Source organism: Rhinopithecus bieti, unplaced genomic scaffold, assembly GCF_001698545.2.
Source record: "Rhinopithecus bieti isolate Rb0 unplaced genomic scaffold, ASM169854v2 scaffold_19459, whole genome shotgun sequence".
In the NCBI taxonomy this organism is placed as follows: Eukaryota; Metazoa; Chordata; class Mammalia; order Primates; family Cercopithecidae; genus Rhinopithecus; species Rhinopithecus bieti.
The window spans coordinates 78,813-103,718 of record NW_016809864.1 but is presented as its reverse complement, the minus strand read 5'-3'; the positions used below and the strand labels follow the sequence as shown (position 1 = coordinate 103,718).

General features: G+C 42.7%; 1 protein-coding gene across 2 annotated transcripts in view; it reads left to right on the top strand.

The window, feature by feature from the left end:
• GRIN2A (glutamate ionotropic receptor NMDA type subunit 2A) overlaps positions 1 to 24,906 on the top strand; it is a 443,108-nt gene that overhangs the window by 380,861 nt on the left and 37,341 nt on the right. For both annotated transcript variants that reach the window (XM_017890721.1, XM_017890720.1), the window contains exon 12: positions 12,538 to 12,725. In XM_017890721.1, coding sequence (XP_017746210.1) covers positions 12,538 to 12,725 — 188 coding nt within the window. The remainder of the gene's footprint in view (positions 1 to 12,537; positions 12,726 to 24,906) is intronic.

Here is a 24,906-nt window from a genome sequence, read left to right as displayed (position 1 = left end):
AACAGCTTGGCAAGGGTTGTACCTATCTGTTACAAGGTCATGGGGTTAGGAGCTGGGAAGTTGCTCTTGCCCATGAAGCATCGCAGATTTGGAATAGCTCAGCTTCCTTTCACTCCACCGTAAAATTATAAACACATCTCCACTGACCCAGGTGCTAAAAAGGTCATGGTGTTAATGTATCAGCCCTGTGTGTTCTCTTGCTGCAGGGAGAAGTGAGTTTTCCTGGCACTGGGCTCACTCAGGCCACTGAAAGCCTGTAGCACAGGTTAGAAGACACTGTTTATACCCCATGGAAAGTGCCCGGGGCCAACCCCAGATAGCTGCGTCTCCCAAAGCAAGCTCTGCCTCCTTCCTCCTGTAGAGAAATGCAGGTGGAGGAGTGATAGGAACTCAGGTACTGCACCTTCAGGTGTCCCCAGTGAAGTAGTTTCCTAGAGTGGCTATAACAAATGACCACAAGCGTGGTGGGTTGCAACAACAGAATTTTATTATCTCAGTTCTGGGGGCCAGAAGTCCAGAATCAAGGTGTCAGCAGGACCTTGCTCCCTCTAAGTGAGGGTCATTCCTTGCCTCCTCCAGTTTCTGGTGCCTCCAGGTATCTCTTGGCTTGTGGCTGCATCACTCCAATCTCTGCCTCCATCAGCAGGTAACCTTCTTCCCTCGGTATGTCTCCTCTTCTAAGGACTCCAGCCGTTGGAGTTAGGACCCACCCTAAATCCAGGATGACTTTATCTCAAGATCGCTAAATAATTATATATGCAAAGACATGATTTTCAAGTAAGGGCATACTCTGACGTCCCAGGTGGACATGAATTTGGAGGTATACTCACCTAGGCTGTAGTGTGGTTTTCCCATCATCACCTCCTGATAGGTGTCTGACATCAGCACTGCCAGAGGAGGCTGTCCTCAGTTGTCTTGGGGACCAGGGGAAGAGGCGATGCTGTCCAGTACTTTATCTGGGTATGCTGTGAGGAGTGGTGTTGTATTCCACAGGGATGCACGGCAGAGAGGTATGCAAAGTGGATTCTTGCTTGTGAACTGTCACCATCATGTGGTAATTGTGCTGGCCGGTTTCCCGTACCATCCCTATCCCCTGCCTCCTGGTCTCGGTTGTTTAGGTAGCCATCACTCCATACCAGGAGGTGTTTTTCTTTTTGAGACAGAGTCTGGCTCCTTCGCCCAGGGTGGAGTGCAACAGCATGATCTTGGCCCACTGCAACCTCCACCTCCCAGGATCAAGCAATTCTCCTGCCTCAGCCTCCAGAGTAGCTGAGATTACAGGTGTGCGCCACCATACCCAGCTAATTTTTGTATTTTTAGTAGAGATGGGGTTTCACCATCTTGGCCAGACTGGTCTCAAATTCCCGACCTCAGGGGATCCACCCTCATCAGCCTCCCAAAGTGTTGGGATTACCAGCATGAGCCACCGCACCTGGCTCCAGGAGCTTTTATGAGTGCATTACCTGTAACTCTTCGTTTAATCTTCACAGCTTCTCCGTGAGGTTGGCATGCTCGTCATCTCCACTATATAGACAGGTTAAGTCTTGACGCAGGCACAGTGCTGGTAAGCTTCAGAGCTGGGATTTGAACTGGCTCTAGGAGTTATGCCCTTAACCATTTTGCTATATTGCTTCTCATTTAAAAATATATCCTCATTGTAAAAAAAAAAAAAAAAAAAATGAAAATACGGATAAGGAATCATTCCTTTGGCTTGGCATCTCAATGCCAAACTGTTGTCTGTTTGATGTACGTTCCATTTCTCCCAGACTTTTATTACATGCATTTGTATGTGTTTTTGTTTTTGTGTGACGGAGTCTTGCTCTGTTGCCTAGGCTGGAGTGCAGTGGTGCGATCTTGGCTCACTGCAACCTCCGCCTTCCAGGTTCAAGTGATTCTCCTGCCTCAGCCTCCTGAGTAGCTGGGACTACAGGGGTGCGCCATGATGCCCAGTTGATTTTTGTATTTTTAATAGAGATGGGGTTTCACCATGTTGCCCAGGCTGATCTCAAACTCCTGACCTTTAGTAGTCCACCCACTTCGGCCTCCCAAAGTGCTGGGATTACAGGGATGAGCCACCGTGCCCAGTCTGCATTTGTATATATTAATATGTCTGCACATAAAAATACAATTTTATTCTGTGGAATTCTATCAAACTCTATGCAGTATGTCATAGTTTGGTTTTCAGTGAACGATGTATTTTGGAGAGCTTTCCATTTTTTGCCTTCATTCTCTTTGACTGCTGGAAAGAATTCTATGATATGCATGCATCAGAGGTTTTTTAAAGCATTTTCTTCTTACTAGATTTTTTTGGGGGGATGGGATGAGGTCTATCAGTCATATGACTGTGTTAAGGATCATTGGGGATTCCTCTGTGTACCTCTACAAGTGGTTTTCTAGGAATGAAACCAGGACATAGAATTTCTTGGTGTAAGTATTTATATTTTCTGGAAGCCTTCAAACTTATATAGTCAATTTATTTGATTTGCTTATTTTTATATTTTCTGAGTGGATTTTGGAGTAAGAAATGCCTACTTGAACATTCTGTCTCTAATACCAGCTGTGTGACCTTTGGCGAATTAAGTAACTTCCCTGAACCTGATTCCCACATGTGTACAATCCCATTTCCTGGAATTCCTCTGAGAAATAACTAAGTTGACTTATGGAAAGTACTCTGCACTCTATATGGAAAGTACTCTGCACTCTATCTAACACATAATAGCATTTTCACAAATCTCGATGTTTTCCATAATCTCTCTTTCACTCTCATGTTTTCCGGCCCCTGAGAGTCCCTGTCTTTCAGTCCTCCTGTGTGACAAGTTCTGCGGTGTCATCACTACTAACAGAATGTTGGGGTGCTTAAAGGCTAAGCATCCTGGATTTGAATTCTCACTCCAGTAACATCCAGTGTTGGGACCTTGGACAAATTAATTAACATCTTAAACTCCAGTTTTCCGCTCTTATAAAATTATACTAATTGTGCTGCCTTCACTTAGAAGCGCATTGCAAAGATTAAATGAGATATTCAGGCAAAGAGTCCAGCACATAGTAAATGTTCAAGAAAAGTCTGAACAAAGAAAACCTTTTTGAGCCATTGTTCTAATATTATAAAAATGCTATGCTTCATGAAATCGGCAGCAGAGTGATTAGCTCTGATCCCATCCCTTGAAAAGTCCACTCTAAGAAGCTCCATAAAGAGTAACATTCCAGAAAGAACCAATACTGTGCCGATGTCAGAGCGTGAGTTGTGGTGAAGAAAATACAGTATTGCATAGTGCTTTGCAATTCACCAAATTTATGACTGTGACTTCATTCAACCAGTGCACCAACATAGGAGACAGATTATGTTTTCCTTCCTGTCAGTTGGGGAAATCAAGGCTTACAGAAATATTTAGATTTGCCCAACTTTCCACAAAGTGTGCAGAGCCAGTTCTCTGACCCTGCGTCCCAGCTGAGGCCTTGCACTGGAGGAGCCCGGCAATGGTGTCCTGAAGGTGCACTGCTTTGGTGAGTGACAGGCCGGTCTGGAAACACTGAGCAGAGATCTCTGGGCCTCAGTGTCCTCATCTGAAAAATGAAGAGACTGGATTACATACTCTGTCAACTCCTTGGGCATAGTCAGTTTGGGTCCAACATTAAATTTAACAGAAACAAAGTACTTACAGCTAGATGGATTTGCTCAACCATTACGGTCCTTCCCTCTCTTTGAAATTAGCAGTCAATAGACAAAGTGGGTACATTCCATCTCCTGGGTATTCTTTCTGTCTCTCTGTCTGTCTCTCTCTATCCCCACCCTCCCTCTTTCTTTCTCCCCCTCTCCCTGTCTCTCCCTCTCTCTCTCTCTATTAGCCCATTTTCACACTGCTGATAAAGACATACCCGAGACTGGGTAATTTATAAGGAAAAAGAGGTTTAATGGACTCACAGTTCCATGTGGCTAGGGAGGCCTCACAATCATGGTGGAAGGTGAAAGGCACGTCTTATATGGTGGCAGGCAAGAGAGAATGAGAACCAAGTAAGGGGGGAAAACTCTTCTAAAACAATCATATCTCATGCGACTTATTCTCTCCCATGAGAACCGTATGGGGGAAACTGCCCCCATGATTCACTTATCACCCACCAGGTCCCTCCCACAACAGGTGGGAATTAGGAAAGCTACAATTCAAGATGAGATTTGGGTGGGGACACAGCCAAACTATATCACTGTCCTTCTCACTTCCTCCTCATCACCTTCTTCTACCCTCTTTCTCTTTGTTTCTTTCCCTCCTTTTTTCTCTTAGTTTCTTGCAACTAATATATCTCACTTTTTATTCTCTCCCTGTCTGTACCTCACTACTATCTCTTTCTCCTTCTCTGCTTCTCTTTCTCACTTTCTCTTTCTTGTCTTTTCTTCTTTCTCTCTTTCTGTCTCTGTCTTCCTGTTTTGCTTGGTACCTCCTTCCATCTGGATCTCTTCCTCCTGCCTAGTTCTCTTCCTCTCTTCTATCCTCTCCTCTCCTCTCTGCTTCTTACCACCTCTGTCTTATAAAATCCCTCAGGATTTATTCTCAGCTAAAAAAATAAATATTAACCATCCATCTTTTTTGCCCAATTCACAGTGAATATTATTGGTAGAAGTAACCCACACAAAGTAAACTGAATAGAGCTGAAAGCACATAGGGTGAAATTTGGCATTGACTAAAAATCCATAGATGACTCAAATCTTCTTAGCTAATTTTGGTTCTCTGTACAATTTTGACCCAGGAGAATTGGACTTAGTGGAAATAATAACCACAAAAGCAAACTCAACATGGCAGAAGTTATAAATTAGTAACATTTGTGGTGGTCCAAATGCTGATTGATGAAGCAAATATTTATAAAATTTAAACACAAAAGAATTGACCCCAGTAAAAATGTTTCCAAAAAAATTGGAAACGATTTAACTATGCTCTGCAAGACATCGATCAAGGAATTCAATTAGCTTGATGGAGTTTGCTTTGAAAAATGCTTCCTTTGTGAAAATTCATCAATGTTGGTATAACTCTGACTTTAGAGTTTGTGTTCACAAACCCAGAATCAAAATGTGATTCTAGGCCATTTTCCCAAAGCCAGTTTTAGACCATCCTGTGCTGATGGCAGATAGTCTCTGTATAGGTTGAGTGTCTCTTGCCCAAGTAAACAATTTCAAAGGTTGTCATGCCCCAGTGGTACCATTTCTGGGGATCATGAATGCCCTTCCTCGATGGGTACCTGGTGGTGTTCCACACCTCCACTGCTTCTCTGCATAGTGATACCACCACTGCCAGACAATCTCCTAAATCCCACCAGCATCTGCAATTACAAACAAAACACCTTCACTTCCATTTTAATCCATCCAACAGCCAGCCCTGTAATAAGGTATTTCCCATCTTGCCGATGAGAAAACTGAAGCTCAGGGAGGTCCCATGACTGGGCTTCGCTCATGGAGCTGGTGAAAGTAAATCTGAATTGTGTTCCCTGTTCCACAGTTGCCCAAACATGCCAACTGACCTCACGTGTTAATGTGTTTCTCTTCCTGGCAAGTGTTTGGTTTGACCTGAAAAAAATACATTCAGTTATCATCAAAGAGATGTTTTAATTTTCAGTAACATACACACACACACACACACACGCACACGCTGGTTTCATTAATTCATCAAGACAAGCAGTGTCTTGTTAAAGGCTTCTTGAATGTTAATGAATGAATAATTAACTTTAACTATATAATTAGCCTTTAAATGTGCTGAGACCCCCAGAGAACATCTGCAAACATGCATAAGAAGATGATGAGCTAAAACCGGAAACTTTTGATTAGGAAATGTCAAGTCGCTTGACAATACAAATTCCTATCCCTAACGTGTCCATGCTTCGACTGTGGAGTATGGTCCTCCCCGGTGTAGGGACAATTAGATTTGCCAACAAACAGTCTTGGGGCTAGGATTGGACTTTCAAGGCCATTGTGCAGGTATAAGAGAGACCCACTGACTAAAGGAATGGGGTCAGATCTACACACTTGTGAAAGCTGTAGCAGCTCTTGAGAGCTGTCAATAAGTCTGGCAGGAAACCACTAGGTTAAAGTAGCATGGGGCACAGGTGACATCCCTCCTTACCTTGCTTCTTTGCTAATTTACAGAGAGGAGGTCTTATTTCCCCCTCTCATTCTGAATTACTGTCATTTCTAATCATCTGTGCTCCTTGAGGAATTGCCGGTGATGGAGAAGGTAATGGCACCCGCACAGCCACTAAGACGCCTGGCAGGGGGTGAGCCTGTCATGCAGCCAGCATAGCGTGGAATTCATTTGGGCTCCAGCACTGCTCTAGCCCTCATGATGGAAAGCCAAGGTGTCTTTGGTCTGTCACAGACATTGGAGAAGTGTGATCACTCCTCTCCAACATCTTCTATAGGGAATGGAGGCAGAAAGGTGCCATAGACCCCAGTGTGTCAGATGGGATCTCTGTCCTCATCATGGGCAACATCCCACAGTTCTCAGACCTGACCTCTGAACTTCCTCCTACCCAGTGGGAGAAACACAACCCTGGTACCTGGTAGGAACTGAGAATGTGGCACAAAGACAATTTCCTCTTGAAAAAAGGAAGAGAACATGCACCAAGCAGAGAAGAGTAACTGGGTTCCCTTAGCTGTGTGTTCTTAATTGGGCTTTCAGTTGGCTGCTCTTGGTTCTAAGGAACCAGCCCCTCAGTGGTGTTCCAAGCCAGTGCTGCCAATACCAGGTTGCAGCCTATCAAGTCACTCTGCATCCAGCAGTAGCAGCTCAACCCCTCTAAATGCTGTTGGTTCACATTGGACCAATATTATGACACTGTCTACTATGGAAACTAAGCACTTGAAATATGGCGGGCTTCCGTTTCAGGTGGGCTTTTTTCTCTTTCTTACCCTCCATCTTCATCAAGAAGCTATGGCCACCCACACCTAAATGTCTTCCGATGGACTGCAGTAGACTATGTTAGGGGCAAGAGTTTTCTATGAAGGTAACTCCAGCCCCTTAGATGACTGTGCGGCTGTTGGGAACGAGATAGATGAAGTGGAACAACCCACCACAACTATTGAAACTCTGGCTGCTCTGGCCCCATCCTTGCCTCTTCTTTCAAAACATTTGGCTTATTTATAGCTGAAATCCCCAATCTGAATTTCCTAAGTAATACAGTTGCCTCCACTTACTCCACAAGTCTTATGGATAACATGGCTTGGTCACAGTGGTTATGTCAGTTGCCTTTGGTGTCAGACTGCATAGGTTCCAATGCCACTTTTGACACATAGGGGCTGGGTGGTGGTGCTGAGTCACTTTAATGCTCAGTGCCTCAGTTTCTCCATCTGACAATAGGGAAAGCAGTAGTATGCCCATCCCTGCACAAGGAGAAGGACCAAATAAAAAAAAAATGCATATAAAGTATGCAGAACTGGATTTCTCCTATAGGATCCATAAAATTGGTGAGCCCCTTTGCCATAAAATCTGAATTTGATCGAATGCATTTATGTGTTTTGAGCATGTTATGTTCTGAGCATCGCACACATACTTTACTTATTATCACTTTATGCCCAATACCCCTTTAAGGACAAATAATGTTGGCTCTATTTTTCTTTCCTTTTTTTTTTCTTTTTTTGTTTTTTTTTTGAGATGGAGTTTTGCTCTTGTTGCCCAGGCTGGAGTGCAATGGCATTATCTCGGCTCACTGGAACCTCTGCCTCCCAGGTTCAAGTGATTCTCCTGCCTCAGCCTCCCGAGTAGCTGGGATTACAGGCATGTGCCACCTCACCGAGCTATTTTTTTGTATTTTTACTAGAGACGGGGTTTCTCCATGTTGGTCAGGCTGGTCTCAAACTCCCAACCTCAGGTGGTCTGCCCACCTCGGCCTCCCAAAGTGCTGGGACTACAGGTGTGAGCCACCGTGCCCAGCAAGTTGGGTCCATTTTTCATAGAGAAAACTGAGCCTCAGAAATACAGGTGCCCAAAGTCCCTGATGACAAATCTCAGAGATTTAGGGGATTTTTTTTTTCTCAAAACAGGAACAACTATTTTTTCCGATAGAAAACAGATCAAAAGTAGACTTTTGGGGTCAGAGCAAGAAGGGAGACCCAGAGTCCTTCTCCCTAAGCCTTCCCCTTGCTTGCCACGGAACATCTAGGGCTGTGCCGTCCACTGCAGTAGTCCATAGGCACGTGGGCTCCCCTACATTAAAATCTAAATTAATGAAATTAAATGAAATGTACAACTCAATTGCACTAACCATATTTCAAGTGCTCAATATTCATAGTAGACCGTGTCAGAGCATTTCCAGCATTGCAGAAAGTTCTATTGGACAGTGTTGTCCTAGAGGGTTTTATAATATAAAGTCTGGACATACCACCATGGAGCCTCAGGCTGCCTTAGCCTCTCCAAAACTTTTCTGCTCATAGACAGAATGGGAAAATAATAGCAATAATAATAATCATATCTTGCTACTGGATAGTTGTGAGGCCTCAGTGGGATGATGTCTGTAAAATGCTAAGTATTTTATAAAACACCTTGCAGACAATGGCCATCTCTTTTTTTCAAAGCGATTATTAGTGATTCCATTGGCTATTATTTTAATTCATAGTTTGTTCCTGCATCAGTTTGCTCAGGATAATGGTCTGCAGCTCCATTCATGTCTCTGCAAAGGACGTGATCTTGTTCTTTTTATGGCTGCATAGTATTCAATGGTGTATATGTACCACATTTTCTTTATCCAGTCTATCACTGGTGGGCATTTAGGTTGATGCTGTGTCTTTGCTATTGTGAATAGTGCTGCAGTGAACATATGTGTGCATGTGTCTTTATAATAGAATGATTTACATTCCTTTGGGTATGTACCCAGTATAGGTCTTTGAGGAATCACCATGCTGCTTTCCACAATGGTTTCACTCATCTACACTCCCATCAACAGTGTATAATCGTTTCTCTTTCTTCATAACCTTGCTAGCATCTGTTATTTTTTGACTTTTTCATAATAGCCCATTCTGACTGGTGTGAGATGGTGTCTCAGACAATGACCATCTCCCTTAAAGGGGACTGTGTATGCCCCAGAATGTTTTTAAACATGCAGCTATCTGTAGCCATTGTGTGTAGGTCCCAGCTTTCTAGAGTCTAGAAACCAGTTCGTGTGGCCCTACGGTTTCCTTTCTGTGTTGTCATTACTTTGGTTCTGACATGGCCCTAAGATGACAGTCAGGCCGTGGAGGGCCGGCCCATTTGTGCCCCTCTATGGCCAGACCCCTCTGAGAGCATGTCCACCAGCCCACCCCAGTCATGCCAATGTGTAATTGCATTGGTCAGAGTCAACCACATCTTTTGCAGCTGTCCTGCCTCTGACTTTTCAGCATTGTGCTTTTACAAACTTTGTTCCCAAAGAAAACTTTCTTTATTCCTTGTACTCATATGTCTGTTTATTGCTCAGCTCAAAAAGACCTGTCATGAAATATGGTACTGATTTGCAGATGTCTATGCCTGTCCATAAAATACCAACTTAAACTGCTTCTGGACAACTCTCATGTGGTTGCTAGGTACATGTTTAGATTTCCAACCCAGCAGCGCCTCAGTGCACAGTGGCTTAGCAGGATGGGAGAAGGTTTCACTCCATGAATTCCAACAGAGGGCCTTAATGTTTGAATGTGCCTGTGTGTACATGTGTGTGTTTATGTTTACTTTTTGAGGAATGGAGAGATGAGTGTTGGGTGGGACTTAGAAAGTATAAATAAAACCAAGGTTCTGTATCTCCATGGCAACTTTGATATGGGAAGTATTGACGTTGCAACTATCTCAGCTTTTTCAAGAGACCAACACCTTCCATGGCCCTAAGTCTTCAGGATACATGTGTTATCTAGAGTTTCAATTTCCCTATGGATAGCCACAGAAGATGACTATTGGCTCACAGAATCTTAGAATGCCACAGGTGAACAAGTGTCTCAGCAAGACCACAATGACCACCTCCTCTCACAGAGGAGAAGCCAGAAATCCAAAAGGAGAAAGTGACTTTCCTTAGGTTGCACCATCATCCTAGCCTAGACTAGAACTCAGGTCCCTTTTACCTACTACTCCAGTGTTCTTGTTACACACCTTACTCCCACGATACACGAGTTACTTTTGACCTTGTGTAACTCTCCATCCCATATTTCTATAGGTCTCACTATTGGTGGCTGTTCCTCTTGACTTGCTGTCATCAAGACAAGCTCTAGGTTGCTCTAGGTTACAAATGACAGTTCTAGGTTACCATCACTGTTGCCAATCAGTGCCCAGTTCTCTTCTGCTACTGCTTGATCTGATTCCCTTTAAATACTCTCAGAGCTTAATACCAAGTCTCTGATTCCCCCACTTTGAGATCAAAGCTTCAGAGTGTTTCTATGGATGAGACAAGTCCTACAGTTTTGCGCCACCTCAAACCATTATAGAAACAAAAAAAGTAAAATGAAGAACATGGCTGTAAACCTGCCAAATAGTTTTGTTCCCATAGGGAGTCCTTCGGCAGCTGTCTCCGAAAAGATGCAGTATTTCACATCCTCTCTTTGCCATTTTCATTTTTATTTTTTTGCTTCACTGTTTTATGTTTTCTTGTTAAAGAAAGAAAGGCAATAAGGTTGAGAAAGTGTCATGAAATTGAGTCATCTCCAATTTAGTTTTCTTACCCATTTTAGAGTTGAGACATTCATCCCTGCATTCCACAGTGATCATTTCAGCCTCGTTGAATAACTTTAACATTTGGAAACAATATCCAGGACCACTGATAGGGATCTAACCATAATTAGGGCCTGTAATCCCAGCACTTTGGGAAGCCAAGGTGGGTGGATCACTTGAGGCCAGGAGTTCAAGGCCGGCCTGACCAACATGGTGAAACCCTGTCTCTACTAAAACGATAAAAATTAGCTGGGAGTGGTAGCAGGCTCCTGTAATCCCAGTTATTTGGGAGGCTGAGGCACGAGAATCTCTTGAATCCGGGAGATGGAGGTTGCAGTGAGCTGAGATCGTACCATTGCACTCCAGCCTGGGCAACGGAGTGAGACTCCATCTGAATAATAATAATAATAATAATAATGTTTAGGCACAATTGTGCCCTTGGAGAGATTACCTGATGCTTTGTTTCTGGGGCATGCATAGGATTTCTAAGGAAATGATAACATTCCACATTTTGAACTGCATGGTGATTTCGAGGATATATACATATGTAAAAATTCATCAAGCATTTTATTGCACATACATTATACCTCAATAAGTATATCAAAAAATTTAAAAGTGCTATGTTTATTGACGTGGAAATATATTCACTATGGCATGAGAGAAAAAAGCAATTTGTGAAATAGTTTGTGTGGCATAATAACATTTTCAGGATTAAAACCAGGGTTGGCAAACTACAGCCCATAGACCCATCTGTTTTCCTAAATAACATTTTATTGGAACAGAGCAAAGTTCGTTTGTTTACGCATTCTCTATGGCTGCTTTGGCGCTATGTCTTGGTTTCCAGGGGCAGCCATAACAAAGGAATGCAACCTGAGTGGCTTAAACAACAGAAATGACTGTCTCGCAGCTCTGGAGGCTAGATGTCCAAGATCAGGGCATGTGCAGGACCACGCTTCCACTGAGGCTCCAGGGAGGGATTTGTTCCAGGCCTCTCTCCTGGCTTCTGGTAGTTCTTGGCTTGCAGCAGCATAACTCCAGTCATCATATGGTGTTCTCCCTGTATGCATGTCTGTGTTCAGATTTCTCCTTTTTATAAGGATGCCAGCCACAGTGGATTAGGGGTTCATCCTACTTCTGTATGAATGTTAGGGGTGGACACAGTGCAGCCCATAACACCCCAGAACAGCAGAGTTTAATAGCTGCGACAGAGACTGTATGGCTTACAAAGCCTCAACTATTTATTATCTTGTCTTTACAGAAAAAAGTTTGCCAATCTCTGTGTATGCGTGTTTGTGCACACTCATTAAAAATTTGGAAGGCTGTTCACTAACAACAAAGGTTGCATTTGAGTTATAGAATTATAGGTAGTTTTAATTTTAATGATTTTTAATACTTTTCTATATTATTTGGATTTTTAAACATTCTGCAATAATTTCTGTATGATAAATAAGCAGCACACGTATTTCTCTTGGGAGGAAAAAATATTATTCCTATTTAGTTCCTTTCCCCTTCACACTACCACCAAATTCTTCTGCCACTTAGTGGTTTATTTTGTTCTGATGCAAACCTTTCTAAATAGGCCAGTGTTCTCCACTGTTGGGAGTGTTCAGGACAAACACTTAGCAAACCAGCAAACTCGACTGTTTACTCACTTGGGTATATGGATCCTTCATGTCTTTATTTAGCTGCCTCTTGTAAGTTGGAGAGAAAAGGTTCTGGCTTTTATCTCCTCATTAAAAATAGATCCTTTTATGACGAGGGGATGAAGAGGCCATGAGTCATCATCACCAGCATGAAAGAAAGTGTGTGATGCTTTCAGGATCAGGCCTCAGGAGCCAGACCCCGAGGTGGTACCTGGCCATCCCTCTGACCCCCTGGTTTCTTGTCATTTCAGGAAGCTGGATGCTTTCATCTACGATGCCGCGGTCTTGAATTACAAGGCCGGGAGGGATGAAGGCTGCAAGCTGGTGACCATCGGGAGTGGGTACATCTTTGCCACCACTGGTTATGGAATTGCCCTTCAGAAAGGCTCTCCTTGGAAGAGGCAGATCGACCTGGCCTTGCTTCAGTTTGTGGGTGATGGTAAGACCCCAGGTGACCCCTTTCTTTAGGGGGACTTGAGACCCTCACACTCGCTCTGTTTGTTCCTGGGCTTCCCAGTAGATCTTTGCATGATGAGTTTGCTCCCTAAAAATATTTACTGAGTTCCTGTCACATGAAACCGTGGTTCTTTAGATTGCTTATAATGGAAACAATTCTAGATAACTAAATTTAACAAACAAAAGTATTCTAAGGATACAGTCTCTCTCGGGGGATTTAGGAAAGAGTTAAATAGGTTTAGAAAAAGGCAGGCGGCAGGGCAGTCCTGGCGCCTTAAGTGGGAATTCATAGGCTTTATCTCTAGGGCAGTGGTTCTCAGAGGGTAAAGGGCAATTTTGTCCCCTAGGTGACATGTGGCAGTGCCTGGAGACACATTCAGTGATCACGGCTGGGAATCTGCTTGCTGATCTCATGGGTAGAGGCCAGGGCTAGAAGATGCAGGGAAACACCTTACAGGGTTCAGGACAGCCCCCTACATCAAAAAACACAGAATTATCCAACCGCACATGTTGGTAGGCTGTGGTTGAGAGACCCTGCTGTACAAAATTACATAACTAGGCTGTAATCAGTCCCAATTTCATTCCAGAGAAAGGATTCCTGATGCATTTTGTGGTCAAAGACTCTTTCCTAGAGTCACCAGGCATGACTCAGGGTGGGGTCAGGTTGTACCAACATGGCAACTCATCTTCTTATCCCATGGAGGAATGAAGGAAATTCCATCTCTGTTACAGCCTAATGAGACTGTGGCATTTATAGAACTATACAGCCACTTGGGCCAGCTGTGTCACCAGAAGCATTTCCTCCTGTCTGCCCTTTCTACTTCATCGCTGGTAATCTCACTATAGCCCAGAGTTTCCTGGCATGGCCTCTAGAGACTGGCCATGGCTTGGAATGGCAGGTTGGTTTCCTTTTCATTAATAACACTGAGGAAATGGAAAAAGCAAAGTCAGCTCAGATAGCAGGTTAACACCAAAAATGAGCTCAGTATGAGGGGGATAGAAAGGTTCAGGCCAGAGGGCAGAAGCCCCATTCTAATAGGTGGAGGCTATATTCAGAGATGGTTACTGAATGTGCTATGCTGGGCTAGAGGTGGGAGAGAAAAATCTAGTTACCACTACGGTGAAATGCAATATCAAAATAGGCAGAGGTTAGCTAGTGCGTAGGGTTGGTGTGAATTTCAGTGAAGTGCACAATTACTTCTGGCTTCTTATCTGCTTTCTATTCACAGAATTAAATCCTAGATTCTCACAGTGCCATCAAGCATGCGAAAGGTGTTTTATATTTAACTCCCAAATAAGAACATCTGAGTCTTTGAATTCCCCTTAGGGCATTTGTACCTTCCTCAGATCACTGGCCATGTTCTCTGTTGTGTAATAATGATTTGTGGCTGTGTTGGTCAGCTTTTTGCTGTGAGATCTTAGAGGCGTACAACAATAAGCATTTATTTTCCTCATGGTAGCGCAGGTTGAGTGGAAAAGCTCTGCCTGGGGTGGGGATAGTGCCTCTGCTTCCTGCCACAAGCCCTGAATCAGCGGTGTGGTCTCTGCTCCACACGTGTTTATGCTGTGTCTCAGGCTGAAAGGGTAGCAGCTACCTGGGGAAACTCTTTTCCTGGCTATGGCAGAAGCACAGAAAGGAATGCCTCGCTGCACATGCACATTTCAAGCCGCTGCTTGGTCATGTTCATGTCTGCTAATATCCTTCTGTCCGAAGCAAGTCAGGCGTCCACGTTCCTGGTCGAGGGATTGCGGGTATACTCTTACCTTTCATGTGACAGATTTTGAAGTTTTATGGCAAAAGTGTGGACACTGAGAGTACACTGAAGAATTGGGGGCCAAATGTTTTGCCTGTCATGGGGGTGGATAAACACCCTTACAGGGGGTGAACTACTCAGCAAACAGGAGTCTTGTTTCTAGCATTAAAACAAAACACTGAACATCACAGGTAATTGGTCAATAAAGGGTTGAATGAATAAATACGTGTATAGATGAACGGTTGATATTAAGATGTATTTCATTTGGCAGGAAACTTTTAAATGTGATAGGTATCTGTCAAATAAGTGAGTTCTAACTCTAGCCCCACCCACCATTGGTATCACTCTCGAACCATCTATTATAAAACAGCTAACATATTTAGGGACTTGGATATGTCAGTCATCATACTGGATGCATTACATATGTTCCTCAATGTAATCTTCGTAACCTTATGAGGTTAAATGTTGCTTATTCCCACTTCACGGAGGAGGAAATTCAATCTCAGAGGGCAAATCCCCTAGCTAGTAAGGGGCAAAGCTTCTACTTCAGGGACCTTACTCTGGAAGGGGACCAATTAGGGAAGACTGTTGTTACATTTAATTCTCTAAGATATCTATCAAAGATGACTAATTCAACTCTTGAGATGTGTAAATCCTTTAGGAAGCAGTAATTTAGTGCACATCTGAACTAAATCTGTTGCATTTACAAATACTTCTGTGAAAGAAGTGATCTTTTTTAGCCTCAGTTTATTCATCTGTGAAAGGGTACAGAAATATTTACCTAATAAGGTTGGTGTGAAGATGAAATGAGAGAATACATGTCAAGTGCATAGCTTAGCATAGACCCTGTAACATACAAGTGGTTCAATAAATGTTAGCCATCACCATCTTTGTTACAGAAAAGGGGTGCTGAGGCAGACCTCAAGAGAGGGTTCTTGGATCTCATTCAAGAAAGAATTCAGGGCGAGTCCATGGAGTAAAGTCAAAGCAAGTTTATTAAGAAAATGAAGGAATAAAAGAATGGCTACTCCATAGACAGAGCAGACCCAAGGGCTGCTGGTTGCCCATTTTTATGGTTATTTTTGATGACATGCTAAACAAGGGGTGGATTATTCATGCGTCCCTTTTTTAGACCATATAGGGTAGCTTCCTGATGTTGCCATGGCATCTGTAAAGTGTCATGGCGCTAGTGGGAGTGTAGCAGTGGGGATGACCAGAGATCCCTCTCGTGGCCAGCTTGGTTTTGGTGGGTTTTGGTTGGCTTCTTTACTGCAACCTGTTTTATCAGCAAGGTCTTTATGATCTATATCTTGTGCCCACCTTCTGTCTCATCTTGTGACTTGGAATGCCTTAAGCCATTTGGGAATGCAGCCCAGTAGGTCTCAGCCTCATTTTACCCGGCTCCTATTTAAGATAGAGTTGTTCTGGTTCACACGCCTCTGATATCATTATTATCATTATCATCATCATCACCACCATCACCATAATCATCACCATCAGTCATTATCATCATCATCATCATCATGACCAGTGCCATCATCCTCATTACCACCATCATCACCACCATCATCATGGCCGTCACCACCACCCTCCTCCTCCTCTTCATCCTTCTCCTTCTCATCATCACCATAGTTACCTGTGCACAACTCTAGTATCAAACAACTTCTTTAGTGTTGCACTGGCAATAATATAGTCAAGTTAGTAACATAGAAACAACGTTTGTGGTGCTAAACAGAAAAGGTCTTCTTTGCATCAAATAAAAAATAAACAATAAAAGCATCCAGATGGGCCAGGGGTTTGTTCATGTACTTACAGAACATCTAGGTTCTCATAGATATTTTCTGTTCTGGCTCATTGCCTTCCTGGTCAGACTGTTGGGTTTGGGAAGTGTGTCTTTTCAGCTTCATCTCTTGAGGCCATCTGGAGGCAAAGACTTGGGAGAGGAAATGCCATTGCTCCAGTGGGTGTCTCTAGATGATCTTCCCGGAAAGCCATGACCAATTCTGAATGTCTCTCTAGGAGTAAATACATGAATTAACACAGCTGCATAAATATTTCACTTATCGTATGCAGCTTCAGCAGGATTAATTATGCTCTAAAATTAGACGTGTAAAGAGCACAGTGCTGAGCAGTACCTAATTATTCATCTAGAATGGAGTGTTTATCTCTTGTTATACAGTAGCTTCAGTGGACGATTATGAGTCTAATGAGTGTCAAAAGTATAAAAAATTTTCCTGACGAGCTGTGTAAATATAACCTTTGAATGGAGTGTTTGGTTATTGAGGGAACCTCTTACGTGAAGCCTGCCATGCATTTCCCTAGGAAAAAGACTGCTTATCTGCCTGGAAGCATACACAAGATCCTAGCAAGATGTGGCCTTCCTTTTCCCATCTAATTGTCTGTGGTCTTTCTAAAATGATAGAGTGCACCATGGCATCTTTGACTCTCAGTCCTGGAGTAGCAGTGCTCATTGGCATTTTTCAGCATTGATCAGCATCAATACCCAACAATTACTGAGAAACAGATGCCTTCGTAGGCACTGATGTTCCAAGAAGGGGTTGTCATGCTCTTTTTCTTCTTACCCTCAATGAACTTACAGTCCAATAGGTTGACAAATGTATAAATGCAAAAAATCTAATCCTAAAATTGAAACGTGTCTAGTAATTCACATATATAAATTTATATCACGTGTATATATACACATATGTAGACAAATACATATATACATACATGTGTTATATATGTGGTATATATTCCTATGTATGTATATGTATATACATATATATTCTTCTTAGGTGTGTTGGGTAGCTAAGAGAGTGGTCAAGGAGAAATACGAGACATAACTAGTATCTTTAAATATAAGAATAAAGGACAGAATGATTCATAAAGAAAACAAGTGTGGCAAGATTTAGACAAAGAATAGAATGGGCTAGGGTTCATAGAAGCCTCCGCCATTTATTCATCCAGCACCCAGCAACTCTTTATTGAGTACCTCGATTCTGCTTGATCCCTAAAAGGTGACCCTTGAGTGAGAACCTGAAGACTGGGTGAGCCTTGGACTTAAAGAATGGCATTTCTGGCTTTGAAGAAAAGGTGAACAGAGGATCCCATAGGTCCCATCTATCTCATGCATTTTGTGATTTTCAAAAAAATGATTCTGGGATTTGAAGAAGCGGAAGAAAGACCATAAAGGTCACGCCCTTCTGATATCTAGGGACCAGAAAAAAAGATAGAAGAAGAAGAATGCCTAATTTTATTCTTCACACACAAATGGTGCTGAGAAAAAGGAAGGAAAAAAATTGTTTTGGGGCCTCTCATCTGTGGTTCAGCACTATGCCAAGCACATCACATATAATATCCTAGTAAGCCTTTATATAACATTCTGGTGTAACTCTTAGTATCTCCATTGCACAAAGCAGGACAATGAGGCTCCAGTGGGTCAAGTGAACTGCAGCAGAGCTTCTTTAGCTTTACCATGAGCAAGAATCACCTGGGGATCTTCCCACAAGACTCTGTTTCAGTGGGTCTAGGGTGGAGCCTGAGACCCAGCATTTCTAACAAGCTCCCAGGTGATGCTGATGCTAGCAGCCAATGGACAACACCCTGTTCAGACTTTTGTAGAGGTAACAATTGGCTCTAGTTCATCTGAGTCCAATTGTGATCATTTTTCCACTAAACCAAGCTGCAAGGAGAAACCTGGGTTGCAGGCAGCCGGGTCAGCTTAGCTATAAGTAATACTTTTTAGCATTGAGAAGCATTTAATCTTCTTTGTATTTCGCTCAGTTTTAATGGTTGTGGATTTATTTTTAAACTCCAGTATACATTACTCGTCCCTGACATCTAGTCTGAGTTCATATAACACATAAAATTAAATGTATATATTATATATTTTTAAAATTATGTATATGGTACATTCAATTGCACCTATATCATATTTAGGTGTATATAATAGATTATATATATAGTATATGTGAAATATTTGAAAGATATGGCACATATATCTCTTACATTGATACTATATTAGGGTAGGTGCAGTGGCTCGTGCCTATAATCTTAACTACTCAGGAGCCTGAGGTGGGAGGATTGCTTGATTCCAGGGGTTCAAGATCAGCCCAGGCAACATAGCAAAAACCCATCTCTACAAAAAAATTTTAAAAATTAGCTGAGCATGGTGGTACATGCTTGTAGGCCCACCTACTCAGGAGACTGAGGCAGGAGGATTGCTTGAGCTCAGGAGTTTGAGGCTGCAGTAAGCCATGATCATGCCACTGCACTCCAGCCTGGGTGACAGAGTGAGACCTTGTCTCCAAAAATAATTACATGAATAGAGTGACCAATTCAACCAATTTTGCCTGGACTCTCCAAGTTTTAAAACTAGTGAGTGACCCTAGTTATATCATATTTGGACATATAATCATATGTTAAATATTTGAAAGATACAGATACACACACACACACACAATTTTAGTTCATCTGGTTCCCTCTGTTCCTTTTGTACTGTAACTTCTGCCAGCAATAATTCAGATTGGAGAGGACCAAAAACCCTGCTCTCATGTTGATGAGGAGCCTTGCTTCAGTGGACTCTAGTGCTTTAAAATCATCGTTCAGCATAATGATGCTCACAGATCTTGGAGTCGGGGAGCCTTGGCAGGGAAGTCAATGGAGAAGCTCACTTTCTCCCTCTGAGTGGGTCAGTGTTGGCATCCTGAGTCCTTTTTTTGTTGGTCGCTCTTCCACTGAAGCATACGAGATAGCTTTTGACGGCAGGGGACCCCATGCTGGCAGGCAGAGTAGAGAGTGTTTGTGTGGTTACAGAAGTCCTTGTATCTAATTAGAATTCTCATAAATTGCTTTGGGCCACTGGATGGGTTGCTAATATTCTCAACACTGCCCTTGATCAGCTTCCCAGCTTAATATCTTTGGGCTGACATCCGAGTCTAGGGTAGAGCTGGACAGTCCCACAGCTCAGGCAGTGATGACCACACATGCGTCCATTCTGAGGATGGCATATGCCTGAGAGGCCTTCACAGCCAGTCTTCTTGGGGCTGGCTTAGGAATGGTATGGCAGTGTGGATTGGGGAAATCCTTGAATGCCCCTTACCCCTGAGTATTTTTCCCATTCAACTTGCTACAGCATCCAAAATTTCACCATTTGAAATTTTTTTTTAGATAAGTGTGGATTGCTGCATGCAACACCCTATAAAAATGGAATTCCTCCTTCCTTCTTTTCCTAACCCCATTTCCTGATTTGACATCTCATCCATCCTTCAGCCTCTGCGCTCCTCTGTGAAGACTCCCATAAAGACTTCTAAGCTGGATACCCTGCCTGTGAACTCCATTATCTCCATGTTTGTGGCATTTAGCAAAGCAAGAGAGGTGAAATAAGTAAGATGAAGGTTCTGCAGTTTCCTAGGGGTGTGACCTGGGGCAAATTAATTTCTTAGAGTCTCAGTTTTCTCTTTTTAAAATCAGAATTCTTTAAGAATTAAGTATGAAAATAAACATAAAGAAGCTAGCCCTGTGCCTGGCACACATTAGATGCCATTGTTGACCTCTCCATGTTGCCTGGCCACTTGAGTGCACTGCATTATAGGTTCCTTGAGGGCATACACTATCCATATCCATCCTTGTTGCTATTCCCTTACTGCAGGACTCAGTGGAGCTTGGCATACAGCGGGTACATAAACAAAACTTGTTTAATGAATGAAAAAATGAATGAATGAAGTAGAAAATACTGCAGATATACTTTTGCAAGACATGTCATCGATTTAATATCTTCTCTAATGAAAGGGACCATATTTTCTTTAGAAAGGACACTAGATACCTCTAGAGAGATGCAAGGAGGTAATCACTGAATTACTGCCAAACGTTTGACAGTCTTTCCAAGCATCTTACCGCTGTATTAACTACAAGATAGAGGCAAATTCCTCCATTGTCTTATTTGTATATTATAATAGTCAAATATCCCTGTATTAAGCTCTTTAATGCAATATATGCAATATGCGTATCAGGCATATCTATGCATATGTGTAATATATGCAATATGATGTATATAACCAACAGAATTATATATTCCCTGGCTTTTACAACTGTATTGGATCATAAATTGCTACTTAGTCCAGTAATAGGGAAACCCAAAGCCAGAGAGGGGATACGACTTCACCTAAGGATGCACAGCGAAGCAGTGCAGAGTTGAGGCTCAAACCCAGGTTCTCTGCCTCCTAGACAAATTATATATTAGAAACAAAATAAAGGGAACACAAAACTAGTGATGATCCTTTGTTCTGTTTCTTTGGGAAAGACTTGACTTCTGCAGTAGGAGTAAGGGTCATAGAGGACAGTTGGGGTATCTCCAGGCATATTGGTCAGCAGCCCTATTCAAATCATAAAGCTTCCAGTAGAATGAGCCTTGCTGTCTCCCAGGACCCCCTCCTTCCCTGCAGCACAGTAGAGGCAAGAGATACGAGAGACAGTGTGGACTCCAAAGCACATGCTTTGTTTATTTCAGGCAAGACTGCATACTAATGGGGGAACAGCAGGCAAGTTTCATGTCCATAATGTTCCCGGGCACACACCCTTGGTTTATGTCTTTCTTTGACAAACCAGCCCTGTTCACAGCTTCTCCCTTTCTTCCATGCAAACCTCTTCCAAACTCTAGCTCTAATCCCTTCCCTAAGGAGAAGCTTGTGAAATAAAACTGTGTTGCTCCACCCTTGATTTTTGCTGTACTTCACCGATGTGGTTTTGTTCATTGCAATGTCATTATGTCATTAGCATGAATAGAGAATTCTAAAACCCCAAAAACCAGAGGTGATAATTGCACAGTTGTCTTAGCCAGACCCTTTGCCAAACCGGATCGAGCTCCTCCTGTGTCCTTTGCTAAACTTGCTACTGCAGTCCTAAGAATTTAAACACTTAAAAGCATCCTCCTTAATTTATTTGTGTGTGTGTGTGTGTGTGTGTGTGTGTGTGTGTGTGTGTGTTTCATATATCTTATCAACCAAGGTTTGTTTTCCAAATTCTCTAACCTCAGACAGGAATTCAGGTGTTCCCACATAGTAGTCAGCAACATAAGTTAGAACTCATGATTCTTTCATGTCCACCAGATCTAGGGAGGGTTCTGGAATATGGGATTCAGTTTCTTTAATCAAGAACCTGGGAGAGAGTGGCCAGGAACTTCAGAGACCCAGAAATTAGGACCATGAGGCTGAAATCTGCTTTGTTCTGCTGGTTTATGATGAAGAGGGTGACTAAGAGCAAGAGTATTTCCTTTAGCATTTATCAAAACCCATGACCCAAATCCCACTTACTGCCTGGTTTTGAAAATAAAGTTTTATTGAAACCCAATCGCATGTAAAGCCCAGTCATTGCAATAGAAACTGTAAGGCCTGCAAAGGCCAAAATGGTTATTATCTGGCCCTTTACAGAACAAGTTTGATGGCATCTAGTCTAGACTGTCTGGAGAGAGATAAGAAGGGCAGAGAAGGCCAGGCGCAGTGGCTCACGCCTGTAATCCCAGCACTTTGGGAGGCTGAGGCAGGTGAATCAGGAGTTCAAGACCAGCCTTTTCAATACAGTGAAACCCGGTCTCTACTAAAAAATACAAAAATTAGCCAGATGTGGTGGTGGGTGCCTGCAGTCCCAGCTACTCAGGAGGCTGAAGCAGGAGAATCACTTGAACCCAGGAGGCGGAGGTTGCAGTGAGCCGAGATGGTGTCACTGCACTCTAGCCTGGGCAACAGAATGAGACTCTGTCTCAAAAAAAAGAAAAGAAAAGAAAAAAAGAAAATAACAAGGAAAGAGGGGAGAAAGGAAGAGATAGCAAAAAAAAAAAAAAAAAAGGAGTAAAGGGAGAGAGAGGCAAAGAAAGAAGGAGTGGGAGAGGTAAGAGATGTTTGCTAAGTGGTAGTTTAGGCAGTGTTTAGCCTGTGCATCCACAGAGCAAGCTGGTTTTATTAAACTGAGAATTAGCCACGTTGCAGATGAAACTGAAGATGTCTCAGAGCCGTCCCTGCTTCTCCTCGGCTCCGGTGTGTTAGTACAAAGCACAGACCACCGGGTGACTCACTCCTGCCTCGGAGATGTCTAATCTGTCTTTTGATGGCTTCCCTGCCAGCAGTTCTTCCTGACATAGGTCCCTGTGTCCTCAGATGACTCAGCAACACCCATTACAACCAGCAGCCTCAGCCCAATTAAAGAGATACATGCAAAATAAAAATGGACAGAAGAGGAATTGCAGAGCATTTGAAAACCTCTTTTAAGAGGATGGGACAGTTTTCCATTTCTCCACATGGAAGTAGTTCAACAGCTACCATGATTGTTATAGATATTTATCATAATAAGTAACACTTATGAGAAGGATAACTACATGTCACAAAAATCATCTCATTCCTTTATGTATTTATCCACAAAAAGAGTCAAACTCTGTAAAATATTCGAAGAGATCTATTCTGAGCCAAATGTGAGGGCCGAGACCCATGACACAGCCCCCCAGGAGGTCCTGAGAACAAGAACATGTGCCCAAGGTGGTCGGGCTACAGCCTGGTTTTACACGTTTTAGGGAGACAAAAGACATCAATCAGTACATGTGAGGTGTGCATTGGTGCAGTCTGATAGGGCAGGGTAACGTGGTGTGGGGTGGGGGAGTGGGGCACAAGTAAAAGGTAGAGTCAAAGTCCAAAGATTTTCTGATTTGCAATTGGTTGAAAGAGTTAAATTATCATAGAAAGGCCTGGAATCAAGAGAAAGGAGTTTCTGGGTTAAGAGAAGGGGTTGTGGAGACCACGGTTCTCAGGTGCGTGAAGCCTCAGTGTTTTCTGTTCAGACCTCTAAAAGATCCTGGCCTCTCAGTCTCTTCAAGATCGGGAGGGCCTGGAATGGGGAAAGATCTTGTTATGCTAATAGAGAATATATATAGATGCAATTTTCCCCAACAAGGATGGCTTTGCAGCCCATTTAAAAATATGGCAAAGAAACATATTTGGGGGTAAAATGTTTTGACATCCTTCTTTATCTGTCATGTGATGTTCTGCCAGAGTCAAGTTGGAAACTAAGCCATGTTACATAGCATGGAATAAAACTCCTCTGATGAGACTTGGTGGTTTGTAGGGTGTGACTCTTCGGGCCCCTTAGATAGGACTTTGGGCAAGAGAAGAAAATGGTCGGAGTTTGGTCCTTATATTAATTTCATTTGCTTCTCACAATGACTAAATGGCATGGAGTTATGATTATTCATTCCTGTTTACATATGAGGAAACTGAGTCACAGGTCAGTTAAGTAAGGTGTCCAGGATTATCCAGCTAAGTGGGAGACCTGAGATTGGTACAATTGGTACCTACGCAGGAGGCCGCCAGGATCTTTGCTTTAACCTTTATGTGATATTACTTATTTAGCTGCTATAAACCCTCATAGACATCTTGGAAGACAGGTTTTCTCATCTGGAAAGGGGCAAGGCTGTGATTTAAACACAGGTAGGTCACACCCCAGAGTCAGTGCTCCTTCCTCTTTTACTAATGAAACAGCATCATTCCCCTGCGGATGGTACTGGGCAAAATCGCTTGGCAACAGAAGTTTAGGGTGGGAGAGAAAGTGACCTACACTTTTTTTCTGTTGTTCCATGGTGAAGGGGACTCGTCCATGCCTCAGGCCCCAGCACCATGGGAGCAGGCCCAGCCTAATTTTTGAGATCATTCAACCCTGCCAGTTTGGGGAAAATTAAGGACCCAGAAGCAAGAGATGAGAAGGAATGAAACAAGGACAGAATGTAATTAAGAGAAGTCAGATGTTTGGCCTCGATACAGGCTTGCAAAGCAGCCTCTCCAGGTTCACAAAGACCTGTCTTGGTTGCTGAAATTGCTTGTTCCCCACAGAGCTTCTTGGAGCTGCATAATCTCCAGAATTTCGGAAAGTTATTGTTCCTTGCTAAAAGTGTTTTAATCAAATTGAGACTTCAAAGGCAGAAATCACAGTTGGGCATGAGCTAGGCTAGTCTGTAAATTACTAACTTTCTAATCAAGTTAGGAAGAACTGGGTGCCATTGACAACCCCCTTCCCATTTACTCACCCATTTGTTCGTTCATTCATTCTCCCCTCTAGTCGTTGATTCAACAAAGAACAACTGAGCAGATTTGAAACTCCAGGTGGTGGGATATAAACATGATTAAACACTGCTTTTGACATTTTTGCATCCAGTAGAATCACTTGGCAAGCCAAATGAAAATACAGACACCTAACTTTCACCTCCTGTGGGGTATTTCTACATCCTTGCTGGATGATTCTAATGCACATTAAGGGGTTTTTTTTTTTTTATTGAAACGTAATACTTTTATCTAGTGATCTAAATTGAATCTCCATGTACATAATTTTATAATATTTTATAACTTTTAAGTGAAAATTCTTAAAGCAAGCATT